This window comes from Arvicanthis niloticus, chromosome 16 (genome assembly GCF_011762505.2).
Source record: "Arvicanthis niloticus isolate mArvNil1 chromosome 16, mArvNil1.pat.X, whole genome shotgun sequence".
In the NCBI taxonomy this organism is placed as follows: domain Eukaryota; kingdom Metazoa; phylum Chordata; class Mammalia; order Rodentia; family Muridae; genus Arvicanthis; species Arvicanthis niloticus.
This window is the reverse complement of record NC_047673.1, coordinates 61,220,211-61,242,537: the sequence shown is the minus strand read 5'-3', so window position 1 is coordinate 61,242,537 and position 22,327 is coordinate 61,220,211. Positions and strand designations below refer to the sequence as shown.

The window sequence follows — 22,327 nt, the reverse complement described above, 5'->3', positions numbered from 1 at the left end:
GCAGATATAACAATTCCCAGTACCAGGTAGAAATAAGACTCTTCTTGATGCTTAAGATTAACCAAATTGATTTATATATCAGCAAATACTCAATACATAAGATGCCCACACAATTAGAATTGTTAACCCAATTAACCCAACCTTGACAAGAATAACTACCTTAGACCGATAGAGACACACGGACATCTTCTCTTCTCCTCAACCCCCTTTTTTCTCCCCCTCCTTCCCCGTTCCTTCCTCCTTTCAACTCCTAGCTCCGCCTACCTCTTCTCTATCCAAAGGCAGAGCTCCACTGCAAACACAATGTTGCAGGAAAGTCCTGCCACATTTCCCCCTTTCTGTCCAATTAAAAGACTCCTTTATCTCAGATATAAATTGAGCACAACTATTACCATATTATAAATGTAAGGTACAAGATAGACCTAATACCCAGTCCAACATTATTGTCAATAAAAAGACCATTGTCATCTGTCCTAACTTAAAAGTTCTGTATCTGGCTTATATCCTGGCTTTAGAATGAATGTCATCTGAAAACCATCCTCTCAAATCTGCTCTCTCAAAGTAAATGGTCTGGGTTGGCTATAAGTCTATAAGTCTTCAATGTCATCAGAAAACCAGAATGACTGAATTAACTGAAAATATGGGAAGCACAAAGCATAGCTTCCAAAACGTAGTCAATTTATATAGACCACTGATCACCTGGACAGTCCTTATACTTTGAAACGTTGGAGCATCCAATCTTCAGCCTTCTGACCCAGGATCATCTGACAGACCTAGTGATGTGGAATTTTTAAGGGCTGATCACTCTGTCTTGGCAGATATAATCAGTCAACTATTCTGCATAGTGTGTCCTTTTTCTGGATGGTATTTTGTCTGTAGATGAAAAGAGGCAATTCTTGCCTAGTGGCTGTCTCAACACAACTGAACTACTGGTAACTCCAAAGATGCTCAATTTTTTCTTAGAATCCAAGAAGGGGGAGCTGTCAGGAGCATACAGGTCTCTAGTCAAATGATACTTAATAAAAAAATGTCTGTAATGCCCTGTTCCGTGGACTTGTGTTTTTTGAAAACCAACTATCTATGTGAAGCAGTCTGGACTGTTGATGGTTAATTACTCTCAGCTATTTCTAATTAAAATCTAGAAGACACTATAACAGTAAACTCGGAGCCATGAATTTGCTATAGGCCCTTAACTCACAGGCTAACCATCTCAGATCAGTTAAAAAAAAATTAAAGAACTGGGTCTAAGCCCTGTACCCACCAATTTTGAATTAATAGAAGAAAATATATTAATGAAACCCTTGAATTTGAAATCAAAATAAATTTTGTAACAAAATAAATTAGGACTTCAGCTTAGTAACAATTATACAGATTTCTGCCAATAGATTATGGCTATATAATCAATTCTAGCTATTCTTCACTGTTCCAATAAAAACCATTACTAAGTTCCCTAGAAAGACAACCTAATATTAACCACCTCAGCCCCCAAGCCCAGGGAATTGGGATACTGACTCTTCATAACTTCTTCAAGCTGAATATGGGCATTGAAATATTTTGAAGGGGTCGGGGAGAAGGGTAAATAGGGGAGTTAGTTGGCCTTAAGAAGGCCACACCAACGATTTAGTCTCTGATGTCTGTGTCTTAACTGGATCCAGCTGGAAGTCTAGGACATCAAGTGTTCAAGCAGGTTAGTTCTACATGCCTGGCGAGGAGATTCGTTCACCAAGGCTGTATATTCTGAAATATACAGATCTCAAAACAAATTTTAGTATCATCAAGATATTTTTTTGTTTGATTCTCTGGAATCTAGTCTTCTGGAGGCCTACCTCTGTAATATCTGATCCATATAATTCTGGGAGGAATAAACACTTTTAATTACCTTTTCTAAAAGGCAGAACCTTTTTCCCAAATCAGCATATCCTTGAGCCAGTAACCCGAAAAACCTTTATATTTTTCTCTTTCCCAGAGGAGCAATATAACTACACAACTCAAAGTCAATCCCATTGAGTATCCTGTGATACTTTTTTTTTGAAAATTCTATTTATTTTTATTTCATGGGGATTGGTGTTTTGCCTGCATGCATGTCTACGTAAGGATATCAGATTCTCTGAAACTGGAGTTACAGGCAGTTATGAGCTACCACATGGGTGCTGGGAATTGAACCCTGGGTCTTTTAGAAGAGCACCCAGTGCTCTTAACCACCGAGCCAGCCCGAGTCCTTCTTATGTCTTTAATTTTGTATGTGTATATATATATATATTGGCAGCTTTGGGAATCTGCTCTAGCCTACCTTCTGGGGATGGGACACAGGTTGTCAGGTTGCATAGTAACATAGCGCTGTGTTTGCTGAGCCATGCTGGCCTGTGGTAGTTTTCTAAGACAGGGTTTCTCTGTGTAGCTCTGGCTGTCCTGGAACTCGCTCTATAGACTAGGCTGGCCTCCAGCTCAGAGATCTTCCTGCCTCTGCCTCTCTGCCTCTCTGCCTCTCTGCCTCTCTGCCTCTCTGCCTCTCTGCCTCTCTGCCTCTCTGCCTCTCTGCCTCTCTGCCTCTCTGCCCCTCTGCCCCTCTGCCCCTCTGCCCCTCTGCCCCTCTGCCCCTCTGCCCCTCTGCCCCTCTGCCCCTCTGCCCCTCTGCCCCTCTGCCCCTCTGCCCCTCTGCCCCTCTGCCCCTCTGCCCCTCTGCCCCTCTGCCCCTCTGCCCCTCTGCCCCTCTGCCCCTCTGCCCCTCTGCCTCGTGAGTGCTGGAATTTAAAGGCTTGTACCACCACCATCCAGCCTTGTTGGTTGTTTCTAAGTTTCATCTTCAGTATTACCTGTTGTGAAGGATAGTGGGAAACAGTAGTGACTGCTGCTCCCATCCAGGAGGCTGCCAAATAATCTGACTTTGTTGTACATGTAGCACGTAGGATTGTGCTAAGCATAGCTGGGCCACACATCCTTCCCTGGGAAGTAGGGGAAGTAGACCATGCTTTCCATTGGAAATGACAGCCACCAGTCAGTCCTCAGGTCATGGTTTCCATATAAATGTCCTGAAATTACCCAGCTTTCCCTTGAGAGAGCTTCTAGGCACCTCCATATCTTAGCTATGTCTGGTGGACTCAGTTCTGCCACCTTGACTTTGTGCTGAGGAAGACCAAGCTTTCCAGGACAAGATGGAGGACAGGTCTGGGCAACCTTTGGGTTAGCTTGTCTCACGATTAGTTTGCAGATTAAGGGCTACAGTATAGAGTGAGACTCAGGAGGATCATGGCAAAGGAGGGTGGGCAGATGGGAAGGGATAGACAATGAGCTATGGAGTCTCATCCTAGGCCTCACTTAACTAGTGCAAAAGAGAAAGGTCTCAGGAGACTCAATTAGGCCTAGTCACCCTTTCCTTTAGGAGACTGGTGGATTTACTTAAGCTCGCTGGCCTGCCCCAAATTCCAGGAGCATCCCCATGATGGTAATGCCATCATGTCCCCAAAGGGATGGATGATTGCTCAGTAAGACATGGCATTGCCATGCAAGGCTCCTAGTTTGGGCAGGTGGCTGAACCTCATTTTTCTTTCTGTCTGGGTGCTGTCTGGTTGAGGCTGGATCAGAATACTGCAGTAGGAGTTCCTGGGCATTACTTTTCCATCCCCTGCTGGTGGTTAGATACATATTGCCATGCTTTGTAGCGTCAGGGACAAGCGACAAGGACAGAAGGGCAGTCCAGATGTTTTGACAGTGCTGCCAAATAGGAGGGCTTAGCTCTCTGGGGTCCTTTTAGAAGACAACACATTGATGATACCCCTGTCCCCATAATGGGACTATAGCACTGTATGCAGCTAAGAATTGAAAACACTTGAATTGATGCAGTTGCCAGAAAAGAATTTGGATGCTTCCAGCCAACTTGAGCCCCTGGGATCAGATTTGTAAGGAAAAACTAAGGAAAGGAAGGAAGTGTGAAGTGTGAAGGCATGCTTTCCAGAAGTTGTCTGTGCTGCCAGCTAGCTACAATGAAAGTGGGACCAAAAGGTTGAGCCATGGTGAGGGTTGGATGTCTTCCTGCAGATGAAGAAGAGCAGGTGTGTGTACTGTGAGACTGAGATGTTGAGGACACACAGTGAAAAATGGTTGCAGTGCCTGCACTAAGACACAGGAGGCCCCTGGTGACTTGGTTCCCTGGTTCCCTACCCAGCATGGCCTTTGAGGTCAGGCCTGATGCTGGTCTCTCCAGAGTGTACTTTACATGCCCAGGTTATTGCAGTCTGTCTTGTCTTTGGAATTTGATGACAGGAATCCCAAATCTTTTACAGGTCTCTGTCCTCCAGCTTTTAGCCATGGTGTGCTACTTGTCTTTGGGTTAGTTTTGCAGCCCCAACTGTGTTGGACATGTAATTGGTTCTGGGCCAGATCAGAGTGCTGGTATAGTTCCTTAGTCTGACAGTGGTAGGGACCAGTCTTGTCCCTGTCCACCAGAAGCTGTCTGGTGCCATTGGTCTCAGTGCCATATTGCCTGGTGAGCTGTGGTGTCTTGCTGGTGTGACACAAGCTTTTCTGTTCACTGCCTTGAGACTTCCGTGCTCCAATGCTTGGCATTGTACAGGCATTACCTACCTCATTACATAACATTTTGGAATCAGCTCATGGTTTCCAAGAAGGTAGACTAAAGAACATTTTTGTGATCTTGCCAGGACCACCACTTTGAAAATGAGGACTCCCAAATGCCAGTTGGCCTTGATGAGCAAGTGTGGCTTGAAAGAATACTGGCCCACACCATTGACCAGGGCCTCGGTGGGACAGAAGTGACCTCGTTGTGCCTGGCTAAGGTTTCCCCAGCCCACTCTGGGACATTCTCTGTGTTCTTCCTGAGAATCACTTGTGTCCCTGTCACCCCTTATGGACAGCAGTTGGGTACAGGATAAAGCGGCATGTCCAGATACTAACTTGGTGTATTCAGGGCTCAGCTTGCCCCAGAAAAGGAGACCCCAAATATTTGTAGTATTGGGGTAAACATAACACCTCATCTCTCTACTGACTGATGGAATCCCTGCTGTGTGCTATTGTGATGGGCATTTTGAAGTGGAAGTAAGCAAAACCTAGGTGGGAAGGTTGAGAGGGTTTGGGGGGACAGAGAATCAAAAGGTGTGTCTGTCATCCTGAGAGGCTCTGGGTGCTGTTCCCTTGCTGGAACGGGCAGGCTTTTATGGTGGATAGGAATGGGGAGGTACTGGTTTTGCCTTGGGCCCAGTCTGGGGGATCTGCTGCTGGTGAAATGGCCATGACTTACTTCATCCTGTTGGCATCTGACAAATGTCACTGGGGGTCAGTGTGGGTAATTTGTTCTTTTTTCCTTGCTGCCTGTGATCAGTAGCCCTGCGCCATGCTTCATGCTGGTTTGTGATGGGCACCAGTAGAGCGATGAACCCACCCTCAGAGTTGAGTGCCCAAGTGCAGGCAGGCTCTGTGTGACATGTCTGTGCCATCGTTTTGAGTCTTTGCCATTTTAAAGTTGGAATATGTAGTGATGTTGTGAGGCAGTGGTTAGTGAAACAGTTGACTGGGCCCTTCGAGAAACACCCCCAACCCTGTGTTAAGGCTTGTTACTGGTCCCACCTACAGTAGCTACCAGCATCCCTGCTGGAACAGTAGGCAAATGTTCTTAGAAATACCAGCAGGAGCAGGGGATAGGAGAAGGGAGGCACCCTTTCGGCTTAGAGCTCTGGAGCTGAGTGCATGAGACCAGGGAATGCCACAGGTGTGAACAATACTAGGAGGTGACCAGCTAGCTCCCTGCCACATGGGAGTGAGTGGTTTTGGCTGCCAAGCATGCAGGCTTGAGGGCCTGTGCTTGCCAGGAACCATTGTTTCTGACTGGGCACTGCTAAATGGTGATGGCTTTTGTCTTACCCTAGGTACCCGTTTGCTTTTCATCCTGAGGTAGTTCTTCTGAGCCCTGTCACACCCTCCCTCCTCTGGAGGACTCTGATGCTGATATGAGAGGGCATTCTCCTGTGGAGTGATGTGAACCTGGGCTCTGCACACTTGTACATTTAGGGTTGTCACGGAGATCTGGTGGGGTTGAGACAGGAGCTCTCAGACCACAATCGAGCATAGATGCTGGTGCTGGGTCTGAGCCCTTTCCCAGATCTTGTGTGCCTGCCCCAGAGGGCACGTGAATCCCTTAAAAGATTCCATTAAACAAGACTCCAGGTCCCTTGTTGGGAGAATAGTATGGAAACTGGGACTCCAGGTGGCTACACACAGACCCTGCACACCCAGGATGAGGCAATGTGCCAGGCACTGAGCTACTTTCTCAGGGTAGTTGCTGTAGTACTTGCTCCAGGTGCTGTTATGGGAAGCTCACTGATGTTTGTCTGGAAGTTAGAGCTGTCTGTCTTTTCTGGGAAGCTGGGTAGTTGGCCCCTACTCCTGGATTCTAGCTGTAGTGGAGGCAGGGTAGAGACTAGGGCACCTGGCTGAGACAACTTCTGAGTGCTGAGACCTGCCTAACCCAAGGTCAGCCGTTCCCACTCTGCTGTGGACATATCTCTCCAGTGCACAGGTATCTGTAGGGATGTGCTAAGTTCCAGAGAGAGGAGCTGGTGCTTGTCAGTGTTGGATAGTCTGATAGGGAATTGAGCGAGTATATTCTGTGTCTGTGTGTTTAGTTGTCAGTATTTAGAAGACTCCCAAGTTCTAGGTCCTTAGCCTCAGCTGTTACGCTTCCTCATTTCACTGAAGAGAGACAGCCCAAGGGATTTTTTTCTTCTGGTATGTGGGGTGCTCGTTCCTGTCTTCTGCAACAAAAAGTGTTCCTGCTTTGGCTTCACTGCTCCTACTTTTGTATGATACCTACTTTATTATACCTTGCCCCAATTTTTTTCAATTTTATTAAACTGTGATTGACATACAATAAACTGCACATTTGAAGTCTGTAACTAGGTACATTTGTAGTGCCATTTACCATAGGCATGTGAAATGACAAACTCATCACTGCCAAAAAACGTTTTCCTGTTCCTTGGTATTATTCCCCTTTCCTTTCCCGACCCCCAGACAACCTGCTGCTCTCCTCTCAGCCATTCTAGGTTGGTTTGCCTTGCCCCTATTAGAATTGTGTAAATTGTACAATATGCATGCACACACTCCCTTTTGGGTTAGGTGGGAGACTGACTGTCCTTTTCAGCATATTGATTTTGCAGTTTATCCATGTTATACTATGCCATGGTTATTTTGTTGCTGAATAATAATACATTCTTTCTTATTATTTGTAAGTATGGAAATGTGTGTTTGTGTGTGTGTTGAGGATGTGGAGGTCAGAGGACAATTTTATGGTGTCCTCTCTTGCTTTCCATTTTTATGTGAGTTTCAGGGGGTGGAACTGGACAACTGAGCCATCTTACTAGCCATAAACACCTCCAGTCTCTGTATATGTTGTTAACACTTCACATTCTTGGCTTCTTCATTTCCTCACACACATGCTTGTGTGGGTATGTATTAGAGATTGGAAGACAGCTACTTGAAGTCTGGATTTTGGGGATCAACTCAGGTGGCAGGGCTTTCTGTGGCAAGCGTCTTGACCTACTGAGTCATATTGTTAGCTCCTTGGGTTGTCTTACTTTGTAAGGTAATCTTACTCTGTTATATTCCCACCAGGGGTGTTGCAGCATGTGCTTGTCATGTCAGTATTCCTAGGTGTGGAGGGAGCGGTCAGGAGCTTGGTGTCATCCAGATGAATGGATGAATGAACGGATGAGTGGATAAATGAACGAATGAACAGATGAATGAAAAAAAGCAAGCTATTCACTCAAACCTTGTCAATATTTGATAAGGTTAGTCCTTCTAATTTTAGCTGTTCAGGAAGTATGTGGTGATTTCTCTTGGGACTTTTACTTTGCATTTCTATTAAGAAATGGCTGATGGTATTGGTCACCTGAGTATGTGTCTACTCTTTTGTATCTTCTGTGGTAAAAGGTAAATGGGCTTATCATTGCCAGCTTGCCACCCACCTCATTGCCTGATTATTACATTAAAAGGTTCTTGTTACTGTTTTTGTTGGTTTCTGTGGGATTTTCACTCGGGCATGTGCATATGTGTGCATGCAACTCTGTGGGGGAGGGGGGGTTGGAAGGTCAGAGAATTATCTGTATAAGTTTCCTCCTACTGTATGTCCCAGGGACACACTTGATGACAAGGCTTTATGTGTTGAGTCTCTGAACTCAATGTGATTTCAGAATCATCTTGCCATTTTCCCACAAAATGAACTGACATTGATCTTTCTCAGTCCACTCTGAATTGGTTTTAGACAGTGCAGTGCAAAGCCTTGGTGTCTGTAACTGACATGATGTTTTTTAAAGAATTTAATGTAACATGAATTTATTTTGTGCATGTGCATGTAAGTGGAGGTTATGGAACAGCCTGGGGTATGGAATTAAACTCGGGTTGTCAGGCTTGGCTGTGCACACCTTTATTCACTGAGTCATCTCTTGGACCTTTCATATTTACATTCTATTGTCAGGAGGCTTGGAGTCTTTAACTTATGAACCTGTGGTGGAAATGCTCTGTCCTATAGCCCTGTTCAGATGCCCTAAGAGCTTCCCAAGAACTAACATGAACGCAGGGTGTGGACACTCATTCCTCTTTCCTGTTTGGAAGGCCTCTTCTGTCTTTTTCTTGCCTAATTGCATTGATCAGAACCTCCTGCCAAGAGTTGAGTAGAACTGACTGCCCTTTCTTATGACTACTCTCAGGGAGGAAACAAGTGTGATCTTGCTGTCGTGGGACAGGTCCTCTGTTCTCAGTGACTGGGTTTCTCCAGGGCCAACTGCCCATGCTTTGTTTATTGTGGTTTGGACTTTCCCTTTTGGCCTTACTCTTACCCACTTACCCTGCTTTTCAGATGATGGCCACCTACTTGCCCCATCCATCTCCTCTTCTGTCCTCTGCTTTCTTTCCTTGCTTGTTCACACAAGTGTCCTCGTTTTACTGATGACACTAACAGTATGGAGGCAGGTATGTGTCAGCTGCCCAGGGAGCAGGTGAGGTTGATCATGAGCCAGGCTAGCTGTCACCCTGGTGTGTGTAGAAACATATGTCATGCTGAGTGGAGCTCATGGTGCTTGGTCCCTGAGCACTGCCTGCTTGTACCCATCTTGTTTCCACTAGGTGACAGGGAGCTGCCCAGAGAGCTCCTTGTGTGGTGCCTCCAAAGTGCTTTTAGCTACTCTGATCCTGGCAGATGTTGAAGACAGTTCCAGGTGAATTGTGTAATGTGTTCTATGCCACTGGTCTCGGGCAAATGGGGTTGAGACCACAGTGGTCTGAACACTATTGGTCCACAGGGGTGAAGGCTGTTTGCCTCCATCTCCATAGGATATGTGGCCTTCTAGAGTACCGGATTCACACATAATAGCTTGTGTTCAGTTTAACTTTTTAATTTATTTTTTGAGATTGGGTAACTTGGAATTTAATATGTAGACCTGGCTGGCCTCAAACTGATACTCTCCTGCCTCTGTCTCCCTTGGGATCTCTCTCTCTCTCTCTCTCTCTCTCTCTCTCTCTCTCTCTCTCTCTCTCTCTCTCTCTCTTTCTGGTTTTTCAAGATAGGGTTTCTCTGTGTAGCCCTGGCTGTCCTGGAACTCACTCTGTAGACCAGGCTGGCCTTGAACTCGGAAATCCGCCTGCCTCTGCCTCCCAAGTGCTGGGATTAAAGGCGTGTGCCACCACCGCCCGGCTGATTTATTTATTTTTATGTGTGTGTTGTGCTCACATGTATTTCTGTGTAACAGATGTATGCCAGTTGCCCTTAGTGGTCAGAAGAGAGCATTGAAGTTTCTTGAATGGTTATGCATGATGGATGTGAGCCACCAAGTGCGTGCTGGGAAACTGAACTCTGGTCTTCTGCAAGAACAAATGCTTTCTTAACTACCATCTCTCCAGTTTGCTATTGTGTTTTTATTTGGTTTCTAGCACTCCCCACCTCCGTGTTTTGTTTTGGAAATGAGGTTCTCTCTGTGTAGTCTGGGATGGCCTTAAACTCATTGTACTTCTGAGTGTTAGGACAACAGGCATGTGGCACCATGGTGAACTAACAAGATGTGTGTTAGTGTTTGTGCATGTGCAGGGATGTATATGTGAACATGCATGTAGAGTCGGAGAAAGAGCTACCTACATTGTTGTCCAAGGCAGTATGTCTCACTGGCCTGGAGCTTGCCAAGTAGGCTTGACCGGCTGGCCAGTGAGCCCCAGCGACCTGCCTGTACCCTATCTCTAGTACTGGGATGGCAAGCACACACCTGCACACAAAAGCCAATAATTCTTTCTCTGGTTCCCAAATAGGCTATTTGAAACAATTTTTTAAAGTACAGAATCCTTCAAAAAGGTACAAGCTGTAAAAACTATTTATATAAATAATATTTATTTACTTATTCATGTTTGATGTGTACATGGGCAGGCATGTAGGGACTTTCTGTGTCATGAAGCTTCCCTGGAAGCCAGGCCTGGTTCCTGTGGGTGTTCCTGCACAATATGTTATTTGTATGTGGTTTGTGCACAATATGTTGTCTGTAGTTTCCTAGGCTCCTGGGAGAGGAGCTGGGCTCAGGCAGGCACCTGGTTGTGCTTTGGGCTGGTGCAGGATGCCAGGTGGCTCCCACCATCTGTTCTTATCAGCCGGAGTGTACACACAGCTTCACTGCCTGTATTCAGCTGGCCCGGGAGCCTGCATCTTAACAGTTCCTGGAAAGCTGGCTTGTTCTTGTTTGAGCTCTGCCTTCTGCACAAGGTACTGTGTTTCTTCCCCTGGTGTTGGGTCATTTCCAGTCTCCTGTAGTTGATGTTCTTAGCAGCTCTTCTTTCAAAGAGAGACCAGGTGGAGGAGCCCCACCCAACCTGCTGTCCTTAGACACTTGGTCACGAGGACTCTTCTGTGAGGATTGATGGCAGAAATGGAAAGTTGTGTCTGGCTTGCAAGTTTTCCAGTTACATGGGTGGAGCCATGGCAAACTCACAGATGACACTTGTGGGAGTTCCATGCACTCAAGAAGGGACTATGTACTGGACAGAGTTTGCAGAGTCCATTTTACTTCTCTGCTCCTGACCAAAAGCACAAGGACAGTGTGTCTGTGTTATATGGAACCAATTCTCTTTGCTCTCAGGTAGTTTCTGTTGCTGAAGAGGTTAGCTGTGCATGCAGAGGCCAATTTCTGCTGCTGTTCCTTGCTCTGTGGTGCTTGATGAGGTACAGTGAGTGTCTGTATGCTGCTTGCACCCAGGCTGGGTTTCTCATCTCCTGGGTCAAGTTGTGGCATGTGGTGCCATGCTCTGCCTATCAGAGCTCTTGGCTTGTTTCAGGGCAGGCAGAGCCACTTGGATTGTGACAGGCTACTTAGGTGCTGGATATGCCTCAGGGAGCAGTAGATCCTGTTTATACGGAAATGCTTTTTTATAAGTGGTGGCATTGGTTATGGGATCTGCCCCACTGTCCTTCCTCTGAGAAAGCTGTGAGTGGGAAACCTGGCCATGCTGAGTTTGAGGCATCCACCTCAAACTCAAACTGGGTACTGGTGGAGAAAGCTGCCTTAACCAGGCATCCTAGGAGACCACATGATCCACAAGGCTAATGGCACTGGGGACATGTACCCCACCAGGCTCCCTGATTTATCAAGGCATTAGGCAAGGAAGACAAAGAGACTGTTTCTCCCAGAGCATGCCCTGTAACACCCACGAGTTTCCTTAACCATGTCAGCAGGGAGTGCAGAGCACACTGAAGGCTCACAGATTGCCTGCTTCTGGGTGCCATCTGTGGCATGTTTTGGTTTGAAAGCACAGCTTTCTCACTGATCAACACTTCCAGAGTCTTTTAAGTTCAGTGAGCTTTGTAAATGTTTGTCTAGACTATTCTTCATTTGCAAAACAACAAAAACCACCTAAAACCCACCAAGACACTGATGGTTTTTCAAGGGAAGTTGGTGTAAGTCCTGAAGACTATGCTGCACAGATGTGGCTGGGACTACTGGCAGGCAGTGCCTGGCGGCACTGGCCAGATGGCTCTCAGGCCATCACTGTATATATCTGTTTCGGGATACCATTGGGCATGAACTGGGATGTACCTGGTCTTGGTTCTTCAACAACCATTGAGAAAAGGCAAATGACACAGCACTGAGACCATCTGGAGGAGCCAACTTCAAGGAGCCTGTGTTACCTGTGTGCTTCTTGGCTGTTGCCAGCTGGGGCAAGTACATCACAAGATGCTTGCGCACTAACTTAATACTCTCCACTTGCACAGGAAAGCACCAGCCTTTTGCCTTATGTGGCCCATGTGGACCTCCCTATCATGCATGGACTCAGTTTCCTCACTGTAAAATGAAGCTGCATAATACTTGGGTCCCATTAATACTGGGGAACAATGGTTAGCTGGGGGGAAGAAAAGGGAGTGATGAGCTGTGGGGATACCAGAACTAGACTTGGTGTCTTGGTGTCCTATTTCAGCTTTGTAACTGGAAATTCCCCCATAGGTTGTCGTTTCTCAGGCCCCAGGGGTTTACAAGCACAGTCCAAAAAGAGGAATCTAATGGTGCTGTTCTATTCACAGAACTGAGATTCACCATGATGTCCAGTTTCTCGTGCTGGGCTTCATTTTAAAGAGAACTCCAAGCCTTTGCTGGGAACAGAGTTTTTGCAAAGACAGTCTGGTCTTCTGGAGAGGCCAGAGATGTGAGTTGGTTCCAGGTGTGACCATTGAATGGGCCTTCCCTGCCAGAGGATGGCAGAAGGCAGTGCAGGGCAGGCAGCATTCCCCACAGGACAAGGTTACACCACTCCTCTATGAGAAGTCCCCAACTTTGGCATCCTCCACCTTGCCTCATGTAGCACACAAATAGTAATATTCAAAATCCCTTTGCCTTTGGGTCAGGAACGATGGCTCCTTTACTCCTAAGTTTGCCCATTCCTTCTTGCTGAGCCTGGAACCTGGCTCCAAGAACTTGGCCGAGGCTGTGCAGGTATCCCTGCCACATGTTCCCACTTGAGTGTATGGCAAGCCAATGTATGAGCTGACCTGTGGGGATACTAGAACTCTAAGACTTGGTGTCTTGGTTCCCTGTTTCAGCTTGTGGCCGGAAATTCCCCTGGGTAGCCATCCTCTGGCAGGGAAAAGTCACCAGGCCTCTCCCTGTACACATGAGCTCTTGAGTTAGTTCCATGCTACTTGGAGCTCCTGTCAGAGGGATGCAGGAGGCCTGCTTGGAGTTGAGCCCTGGTGAGCTGTCCCAGTGCCATAGCTCCTAGGGTGTAGTACTTTTTGGCTCAGGTCTGTTAAAGTAGCTTAGGAGCATTTAGAGTTCTGTGAGTCTCCTGGTTCTATGAGTGGTGGGGGAGTTTCAGGGTTCTGGAGTCCTGGAGGCTCTGAAGATGGAAGGCCTTGTACCCTGAGTTATGTTAGGAAGTCCTGACTGTCCCCAGCCCTGGAGGCACTGGCAGAAAAGCACTCATTGTACCTCCACCTCCCAGAGTCTCCTAGAGCCAAATTTAAGCATAAAAGGGAATAGTCACTAGTAGAATAGTTACTGCTTCTGAGGGGTGTCATTCGCTATGTCCGGATCTTAGCAGGGCCAGCCCTGGTGTTTTCTGCCTGGCTTGTTTCTCTTCTTCAGACTCACAGTGAATTGAGCTGCAGGTGTCATGGGTTTGCTTAGCAGGAATTGTGAGTCAGTACAGGCTGTGGCCTAATAGGGAATGAAGCTGAGGGCCTTTTTGAGCCCTTGGATCTTATGTATAGGTAGGTCCCTACCTACCTTTACCTATACTCAGTACATGTCTTAGGGTGTTACCTTCCTGTTACTATGACAAAATGCCTGGCACAATCAATTTAACAGTTGGAAAGATTGGAAAGATTGATTCTCCCCCCCCCCCCCCCCGTTTGCCACATTGAAGTGGGGGAGCATGTGGCAGAACATGATCACCTCATGGCAACCAGGAAGAAGTAGGATATAGGACAAAGAACCTAACATCATCTTAGATGCCCTAAGGCATGCACCCAGTGGCCTGACATTGTCCTGTACATTCTTCCTCAATGCTCTATCATGAATATTCCTGTTCTATCTGGGCCTGTGGTAGTTCCTTGACATACCTTTGTGTGGTTCCCAGAGGAATGCCACATGCTTCCTTAGTGTCCCTGCTAGTCACTGCAAACATGCCTCCCCACTGGAGCCTCTGTACACAGGCAGGCACTACCACACTGGATGTCCAGCAGTGCAAATGAATGGGCAGAGCCTGTCACTGATGGGGAGACAAGCTTGGCCATACTGCTTGCTAAGGTAATACAGATTGATCTGTGTCTATTCAGGCAGCACTGTGTGCAAGTGCATGGCTCAAAGCCTGGTGCCAGAGCTCTCCTGATGGGAAAAACATTTGGCAGGGTGCTTGGGAGTATTTGGGCACTGGAAATGAGTCCCAAAGGGAGAAAGGGACCAGGCTATTCTTGACAGCAGCAGGTTGTAAATGGCCCTCAGGCCTGCAATTAGGACTTTGAGTTACAGACCTGCCCTGAAGCTATCTTTCAGAGCATTGCCTAGAGCTTCCCAGGCAGAGTCAGAACAGCACTCAGGAGAATGCTGAATTCAGTGGGCAGGTGTTGACATGCAGGTAAGAGGAACAACCAAGAAAAGACAGGGTGTCTGTTATGGTGGTGGCAGTGGATTAGCCTTAACAGCTTTGTCCTAGTGGTAGGGCACCTAGCCTGCCTGCTAGCCCACATCACTTCCTCCAGCTCTTCCTGCTCTTTACCTAGGCAGGTTAGCTCACCTTAACCGCTGCTTTGAAGCTTGGCTCCAAAGTGTGGCCCCAGCAGTGTGGACCTTGTAAGTGTGGCAGGCAGTTCCTTAGGTGAATGACCCACAGCTGTAGGGGGAGACAGAGAGGATATGGCATTTCCCTCAGGGCCTCCTGGAAGCCCACACTGATAAGGTGGCCCCTCATAGCCACGGGACATTGAACACCTAATCAGGGCCCCTAGACCTTGATCCATATAGCCCCAGAAGGCACTATGGCTGGTCTGTGCATGGCTCGGGATTTTGAGAAGGGTGTGTATGTTTTCCTATGCACCAACCCAATACCTGGTTCCCCTGGGTGTTCTGCCCTCTCCTCCTGACTGGGAGCAGAATGGTGTCTGTCCAAGGACAAGGACGCTCTGTGCTGCCAGGCTCCTGGGGCTTGGGCAAGTTCCTTTCTGCAAGGACTGCTGGATCAGGAGTATGTGGGGACCCAGGGCTCTAAATATACCAGAGTGAGGTCACTGGGTGGTGATGAAGCCATGGAGTAAGCTCAGGAGCCCAGTGGCACCAAGATCCCAGGCTAGGGAATACTTTGTCTTCTCTTGGGAATGATCTTATTGCACACTCTTTGCATGGAATCCTTGCCCATCCCATGTCAAAGGTGAGTATAGTAGCCATGTCTCTAGGTAGGCCACCCACCCATGGGGCAGCAGGGCCAGTGTTATAATCTAGATGTGTTTACAGACCCAGCCCCAGACAAAACACCACATATGGAGGCCTTTGTTCCCAAGGAGTGCCTTGCCTTTTTGACAAAGGGATGGCTTAGTGAAAGGCTGTGGGACAGTGCAGGGGCTACTGACTGCTCTCTGCTTATTAGAGCTTCTCTCCCAGGAGGCAGAGCCCTGAAGCAAGGGAGACATGGTGGCTGCCTTCAGCTGTGAATGGGTAGACTAGAAAAGCTGGTGGTAACCATGGCCTATAGACTACCTCCTGGTCTGGGAACCAACCTAGGCCTGATACATTACCTGACAAGACATGGCCAAGGTGTGGACTAGAGACAGGAACAATTCAGGGCTATCCATGTGAGTTAAGAGAGCTGATATGATCAGGATTCTGGGGCTGGTATTGAAGGTAGAGAAAGGGCTGGGAGCCCAGGGACATGATGTACTCCTGAAGCTAGGAACAGCATTTTAGGTGACAGCCAGTAAGAAAAATAGGGACCTGGACTTGAATCGTGTTAGTATCTCTATGATACTAACTATGAGTGGAGAATGGAGCTTCCCCAAGAACTTCCAATAAGGAGGCAGTTCTCTCCACGGCCCTAGGCTGTGGGTGAGTGAGACAATCAAGACATGAAGGGACTTAGCCAACATAGATCAGGGCAGCAGCAGGAGACCTGAAGGTTGATCTTCTGGTCACTGGGTTGCTTGTGGTGTGTCACATGGAGCAACCTCCTGGGGGCTAGCTGACACCTCCCCCCCACCCCCAAGTGCTGGAGCCACCGCTGGACTGTTCCTCATGAACAGTCTGTAGGGTTGCAGACTGTTTTTCCATGTTACCCAATGTGGCAGGTGATACCATACCCTGTTGACATGTGGCGCAAGGAGGATAGAGAGGACTTAGGGCTATGGCCAGCCAGCTTGTCTACCAAGAACCTGCAGTGCCATGGTACTACCCCATATACTCTGTACTTCTCAGGAACACCTATCATCCCACAACTGCAGGTCCTCTCCTGCACCCATTTTGGAGCTTACTTTTAACTTGCACATTTTGGTCTGGGGTTCACTGAAGTAGTTTCCCATGTACATGTGTGTGGGACACATGTGTGCACATGCATAAAAGGTGGCTCAAATTGGTTCTGGGAATCATCACTCACTCCTTGCCTTGGGTGGGGGGAGGTCCCAATCAAACCTGGAACTCACGGTTAGTCTCACTAGCCATATACATCTTATAGTTTGTGACATCTTGCTTTTTCCCCTCTTGCTCTGGAGGCTCCTCTTCAGCCCCTCCCACTCATGCTTGGCTACGGTGTTGCTGTATTTGCCAGTGTGGCTGTGCTGCTGGAATGTCCAGTCACATAGATCATAGCTTTTTGGTCCTACTGTTTCCAGAATGATAATCCTGGCACCTGCCCAGCAAGTCTGTTGTGATTAAAGAAGTCAGTGTGGCTTAGAGTAGGGTCCCAAACATGAGCCTGTGGATCTTGAGCTTCCTGTCACCATGAAGCTCAGCACTAGTGCTCACCCTGCTAACAAGAACCTCTTAGTGTCTCTGGCCTTCACTCACCTGGTTTCATGGGGCTGCATCGTTGCTCAAGTGGTGTTCCAGAGGCTCTTCTGGCCATGTGGCATACAGATCTTTTAGTTTGTGACAGCTTGCTTTGTTGAAAGAGTCCCTTATGAAGACCTTGATATAGTCATTGGGTTTGCTGCTTTATTGATCTTTCCTCTGAGGCTTTGTGTGTTTTATGTGGTAAGTCCTTCAGTGTAAGAGCCTCACAGCAGAGCTGTCTGCCAGATCAGGGCAAGTCCCATTTCATGAGCACCCTGATGGCAGAGAGAGAGAGAGAGAGAGAGAGGAGAGAGAGGAGAGAGAGAGCGCGCGCGCGCGCGCACACACACACACACACACACACACACACACACACACACACACACACACACGGGTAATGCTGAACCCTGGGAGAGGATAATAGGGGTTTTGGTGGTGCCTAGTGCTGGCACCTTGCAGGGCCCTGGGTTGCTGGGCTTTCCGTGGGAGAAGGCCGAGCCCTGAGCTGATACGTGGTTCTTTTTCTTCAGATCCGGAACATGGTGGCAGTGTTGGAAGTGATCTCCAGTCTGGAGAGATACCCCATCACCAAAGAGGCACTGGAGGTGAGAGCCCTTGTCCCTACCCTGGGCGCAATGGGAGGTGAAGGTAGCCCCAGCCAGTTTTTCTTCCTGTGGCTTAGGCTCTTACTGGCCTCTCCAAGAATAGAGGCTTCTAATCTCACAGCTGGGCTCCTTCCCACACTGTGCACACCTCATAGCATTTGATGACACAGCCTGAAATGTGCTTTAGTCAACTGGTTAGTAGCACTGCCTTCTCTTTGGGTAGGAGGTCTTAGACTGTATAATGTGCTTACCCAGATACCCTGGCAGAGCAGCCTTGTGACCTTGATGGCACAGATGCCACAGATGCCACAGGTACCTGGAACCAATAAACCTGTTTCTGAGAAAGCCATGGGGTCCCAGATCTAAAGACTCATGCTGCCACAGAAAGAGTACTGGACATATCCAAGCTATCTATATCCAAGAAGCTGGCCCCTCTAAGTCTGTCACTTTCTTGGTTGTAGGAGACGCGACTAGGGAAGCTCATCAATGACGTCCGCAAGAAAACCAAGAATGAGGAGCTGGCTAAGCGAGCCAAAAGGCTGCTGCGGAGCTGGCAGAAGCTCATCGAGCCTGTACATCAGAACGAAGTGGCACTACGAGCACTGGCGGGGGCTGCGGGCTCTGCCAATGGGGGTGCACACAACTGCCGGCCAGAGCTGGGAGTGGCTGGCGCACCCAAGAGCATCCATGACCTGAAGAATCGCAATGACATCCACAGGCTCCCTGGGCAGCGGCTAGATAAGTTGGGCAGCCGTAAGCGCAGAGGGGACCAGCGTGACCTGGGCCACCCAGGGCCACCCCACAAAGTTTCCAAAGGCAGTCCTGACCCCCTGGTCCTGAATGCATCCCCTCTCCCCACCAATGGGATCAGCGGGAGCCCAGACAGCTTACCCAGCCCCCTTGATGGCAGTGGACACTTGGGCCCTGATGGCAGCCGCCTGGAGCCCAGTGAGAACGAGAAGCACAGCACCAAGATCCCCGTGAACGCCGTGCGGCCGCGCCCCAGCTCCCCTGGCTTGGGCAAGCCCCCTGTTCCCTGCCTGCAGAAAGCTGCACAGCTGCAGCAATTGGACAGGGCGGATGAGTCCCCAGGCCTTCCCTATCCCAGGGGGTCTTCTCGCTGCTCCTTCAGCCCCCGGAACTCACGGCATGAAGGCTCCTTTGCCCGGCATCGGAGCTCATACATACCCAAGGGCCCGATGTCCAGCCCCTCCTCACGGCCCCAGCCACTGGACACTACGCAGGTACCATCCCCACTCCCACTGGCCCAGCCACCCACGCCCCCTGTACGCCGGCTGGAGCTACTGCCTAATGCTGAGAGCCCTGTGCACTGGCCAGAGCAGCCCGAGAGCCACCCGCGGCTAATGGGGCCAGCCTGCAGGGCTGGATTATCTCCAGATTCCTCCAAGGCGGACAGTGATGCTGCCTCTTCGGGTGGCTCGGACAGCAAAAAGAAAAAGAGGTACCGACCTCGAGACTACACAGTGAACTTGGACGGGCAGGTGGCTGAGGCCGGCGTCAAGCCTGTGCGGTTAAAAGAGCGGAAGCTCACCTTTGACCCCATGACAAGACAAATCAGGCCTCTGACCCAGAAAGAGCCGGTGCGGGCTGACAGCCCAGTACCCACAGAGCAGCTGCCTAGGACAGAGCTGGAGCAGCAGGAGCCCAAGGCCAGCCTCCAGAGCCCCTTTGAGCAGACGAACTGGAAGGAGCTGTCGCGTAATGAGATCATACAGTCCTACCTGAGCCGCCAGAGCAGCCTGCTGTCATCCTCAGGTGCACAGACCCCAGGTGCGCACCACTTTATGGCTGAGTACCTGAAGCAGGAGGAGAGCAGTCGGCAAGGGGCCCGGCAGCCCCATGTGCTGCTGCCGCTGCCCACGCCCACTGACCTACCAGGGCTCACACGGGAGGTCACACAGGATGATCTGGACAGAATCCAGGCCCAGCAGTGGCCGGGGGTTAATGGGTGTGAAGACACACAGGGTAATTGGTATGACTGGACGCAGTGTATATCGCTCGATCCTCATGGCGACGATGGGCGCTTGAACATTCTGCCTTATGTCTGCTTGGACTGAGCACCTGACCTGGCCATCATGTGCATTCCCACCTCGCAAGGGTTAGGCTGGCCAGCCGGGAAGGTGAGCATGAAGCTCGCTCTCCACCCTCCTTTTGTGAAATGCTGCTACCAGTTTACTAACAATTGCAAAGGAAGGGCCGCTCGGGGGAGGGGCGGATAGATGGCTGAGAGAGTCTAAAACTCTACAGTAAGCCAGCTATAAAGCGTTAGTCCCCAATCCCAGAAGAGGTGCAGAGCCACTCTAAGCACCGAAGGCAGGGACCTCAGTGGCAGGCAGGTACCCTGTGGAAGAGGTTACCTTAACAGCAACAGACGCACATCTCTTTGTCTACATCTCTTGCTCTTTGGTCCTGGTGTCTCTGAGGCACAGGCCACTCTCGAGCCAGTGGTTTTTTGGTTTTTTGTTTTGTCCCCCTCGTGTTGTGCGCTGAAAGCTTCTCTGCTGTGGTGAACCCTGTCGTTGTGTGAGTGGGCCAGCCTCACCCACACTTCACAGTCATCTGCCCATTTGTATATGGTTTCAGTTCAGTCCCAGTTCTTAAAGAAATGCTGCAGAAACTTCAGTTTTCTCGTTTATTTCATCCTCTTTTTCCCCTACCACCAGCCAAATGACTTTTCCTTCCCTTCTTTCCTTTTCTGCACAACTCTAGAAAATGCCATCTTTCTAGAGTCTTTAACCCCACAAAGTTCCCGAGGGTGCTACTGGTGTGAGTCGCCCTACTGGGCTAGGGGAGAGCCGTCTGTTCGCTGGAAACACTCATAACCATTCCTTTAGATTCGTTTGCCTTATGGTTGTCATAAACGCGATTTGCAAAAACAAGGAGCCTTAGTGAATGTACAGTACCTAGACTTCTGTGTTCGCGCAGAAGGGAGCAACTTTGCTATTTGGTCCAGTAAGTGGACAACTTGTGATATAAATGTGGAAATAAAAAAAAATATTTGCACAAACCAGTTTTGGAATCATTTCTCATTTGCACATATGTAGCTAAATCTGGCCTTTCCTAGATTCCACCAGGGGGAGTTCCTGGAGTCCACAGCCATACCTACTGGGCCAGCCGTGGTGACATCCCTTTAGCTTTGTTTTGTAGCAGCAGGCAGGGCCTCTATCTGCTTTTCATTGATTCATGGCCAACCACATTCCCTTGGTCACCCACCTAGAGGAGCCCCCTGCTGCAGGTAGTATAGCTCCTCTTAGTGACATGATGTACACCTTCCCTGTCCACCAGTACTTTGCTGACATTGCATAGCCCAGATGTACAGAACTATTTTCTGTCCCCAGCCTGGGCTGGCAGCTGCAGGCAGGCCCAAGGCTGCCTCCATACCTGACAGGTGCCCACTAAGGTGTCACCTCTGTTATAAAATAATAATCTAGTTTTTCCCCTAATTAATAAGCCAAGATTACCATCTTTTCACCATCATCCATATCTGCTTAATTTCACAGTGAGTTAACAGTACCTCATAAAACAGCAGCTTCATGGTTTGAGTCTTAGAACCACAGCCAACCCAGAATTGGTTTCAGAGCCAGTAGGAATTTCTGAGGTTTGTTACAGAATGGCCCCACACCCATTACAGGGCCATCTGAGGAGGTGGAACCCCATCTGGGTGACCCTGAGCCAGTGTTACTCCTGAGCACATGTACTGTTGTGAAATGAAAAGGCTTGCACAGAGTTGTCAGGGCCAAATCCAGTAAGAGGAAAGCAACCAAAACACATCAGTGGGGCCACTTGTATCTAGTTTGTGACAAAGGGCTGTGCACCAAGTTGGAGGGCTTTAGGGTATAGAGCTAGGTGTCCTAGGACCAGGCCATTTACTATTCAGATCCCAACCCCAGGGACTGCCACACCTGTGCTGAGTATCCAGCAAACCTCAGGGTACACAGTCTACCTTCAAGAACCGGTAAGTAGCTCCGTATGGTGCTCAGGAGACGGAGGCAGGCAAATCTCTGTGAGTTCGAGGCCACCCTAATCTACACAAATCCAGTCCAGGACAGCCAGAGATCCGTTACACAGAGAAATCTTACCTCGAAAAAACAAAACACGGGTGAAGGAGAAAGACACTAGCATTCAAGGAGACACTGTAAAGGAGAATATTGAGGTCGGCCAAGATGGCTTAGCTGATAAGGCTTGCTGCTAAAGCCAGTTTAGTTCCCTGGATGCACATGGTAGAAAGGAGAGAACAGACTGAAGTCGTCTGACCTCCAAATGTGTACTCGTGCCCGCCTCCATAAATGAACACATTATTTTAAGGAACGCGAACAACTCTCCCACAAACACTTAAAAGCACACGATCTTCGGAATCGAATTTTGCAGTCTAGGATCACGGTGCTGAAGTCTTGTCCTGCCTCTGTTTTTGCCAGCAGCCTGGTCAGCAGAGCTCTTAAGACACTGTCCCAGGAGGCGCCTAGCCCAGGGTTTCTCTCATTGTCTGTGAGGGGACGGTGACACCTACCGCACAGCTTCCGAGGACCCGGCGTTGTCCAGGTTTACCACAATCAGTTTCTTTTCTTCTAAAAGATTTTAGTCTTGTCGGCGTCCCAAGCAAACAGCTTCCACAGCCTCAAGTGGGCGGGCCCGCGTCGCCCAGCACCTTTCACGGAGTCCCGCCAGTCACTGGAGAGAACCGAGAGCACTGAACGC

At 48.9% G+C, this 22,327-nt stretch overlaps 1 protein-coding gene and 1 long non-coding RNA gene across 3 annotated transcripts in view; one reads left to right on the top strand and one right to left on the bottom strand.

The window, feature by feature from the left end:
• The window catches only part of Med26 (mediator complex subunit 26), a 50,477-nt gene extending 29,835 nt beyond the window's left edge, over positions 1 to 20,642 (top strand). For both annotated transcript variants that reach the window (XM_034520090.2, XM_076914455.1), the window contains exons 2-3: positions 17,537 to 17,611; positions 18,073 to 20,642. In XM_034520090.2, coding sequence (XP_034375981.1) covers positions 17,537 to 17,611; positions 18,073 to 19,689 — 1,692 coding nt within the window. In that variant the 3' untranslated portion in view covers positions 19,690 to 20,642. The remainder of the gene's footprint in view (positions 1 to 17,536; positions 17,612 to 18,072) is intronic.
• On the bottom strand, positions 16,399 to 22,316 carry LOC143434729 (uncharacterized). The gene is made up of 2 exons (XR_013104457.1): positions 21,712 to 22,316; positions 16,399 to 17,281 (listed from the first exon to the last, which is right to left on the bottom strand). It is a non-coding gene; the product is annotated as an uncharacterized LOC143434729 (long non-coding RNA).
• Positions 22,317 to 22,327: the final 11 nt, after the last annotated feature.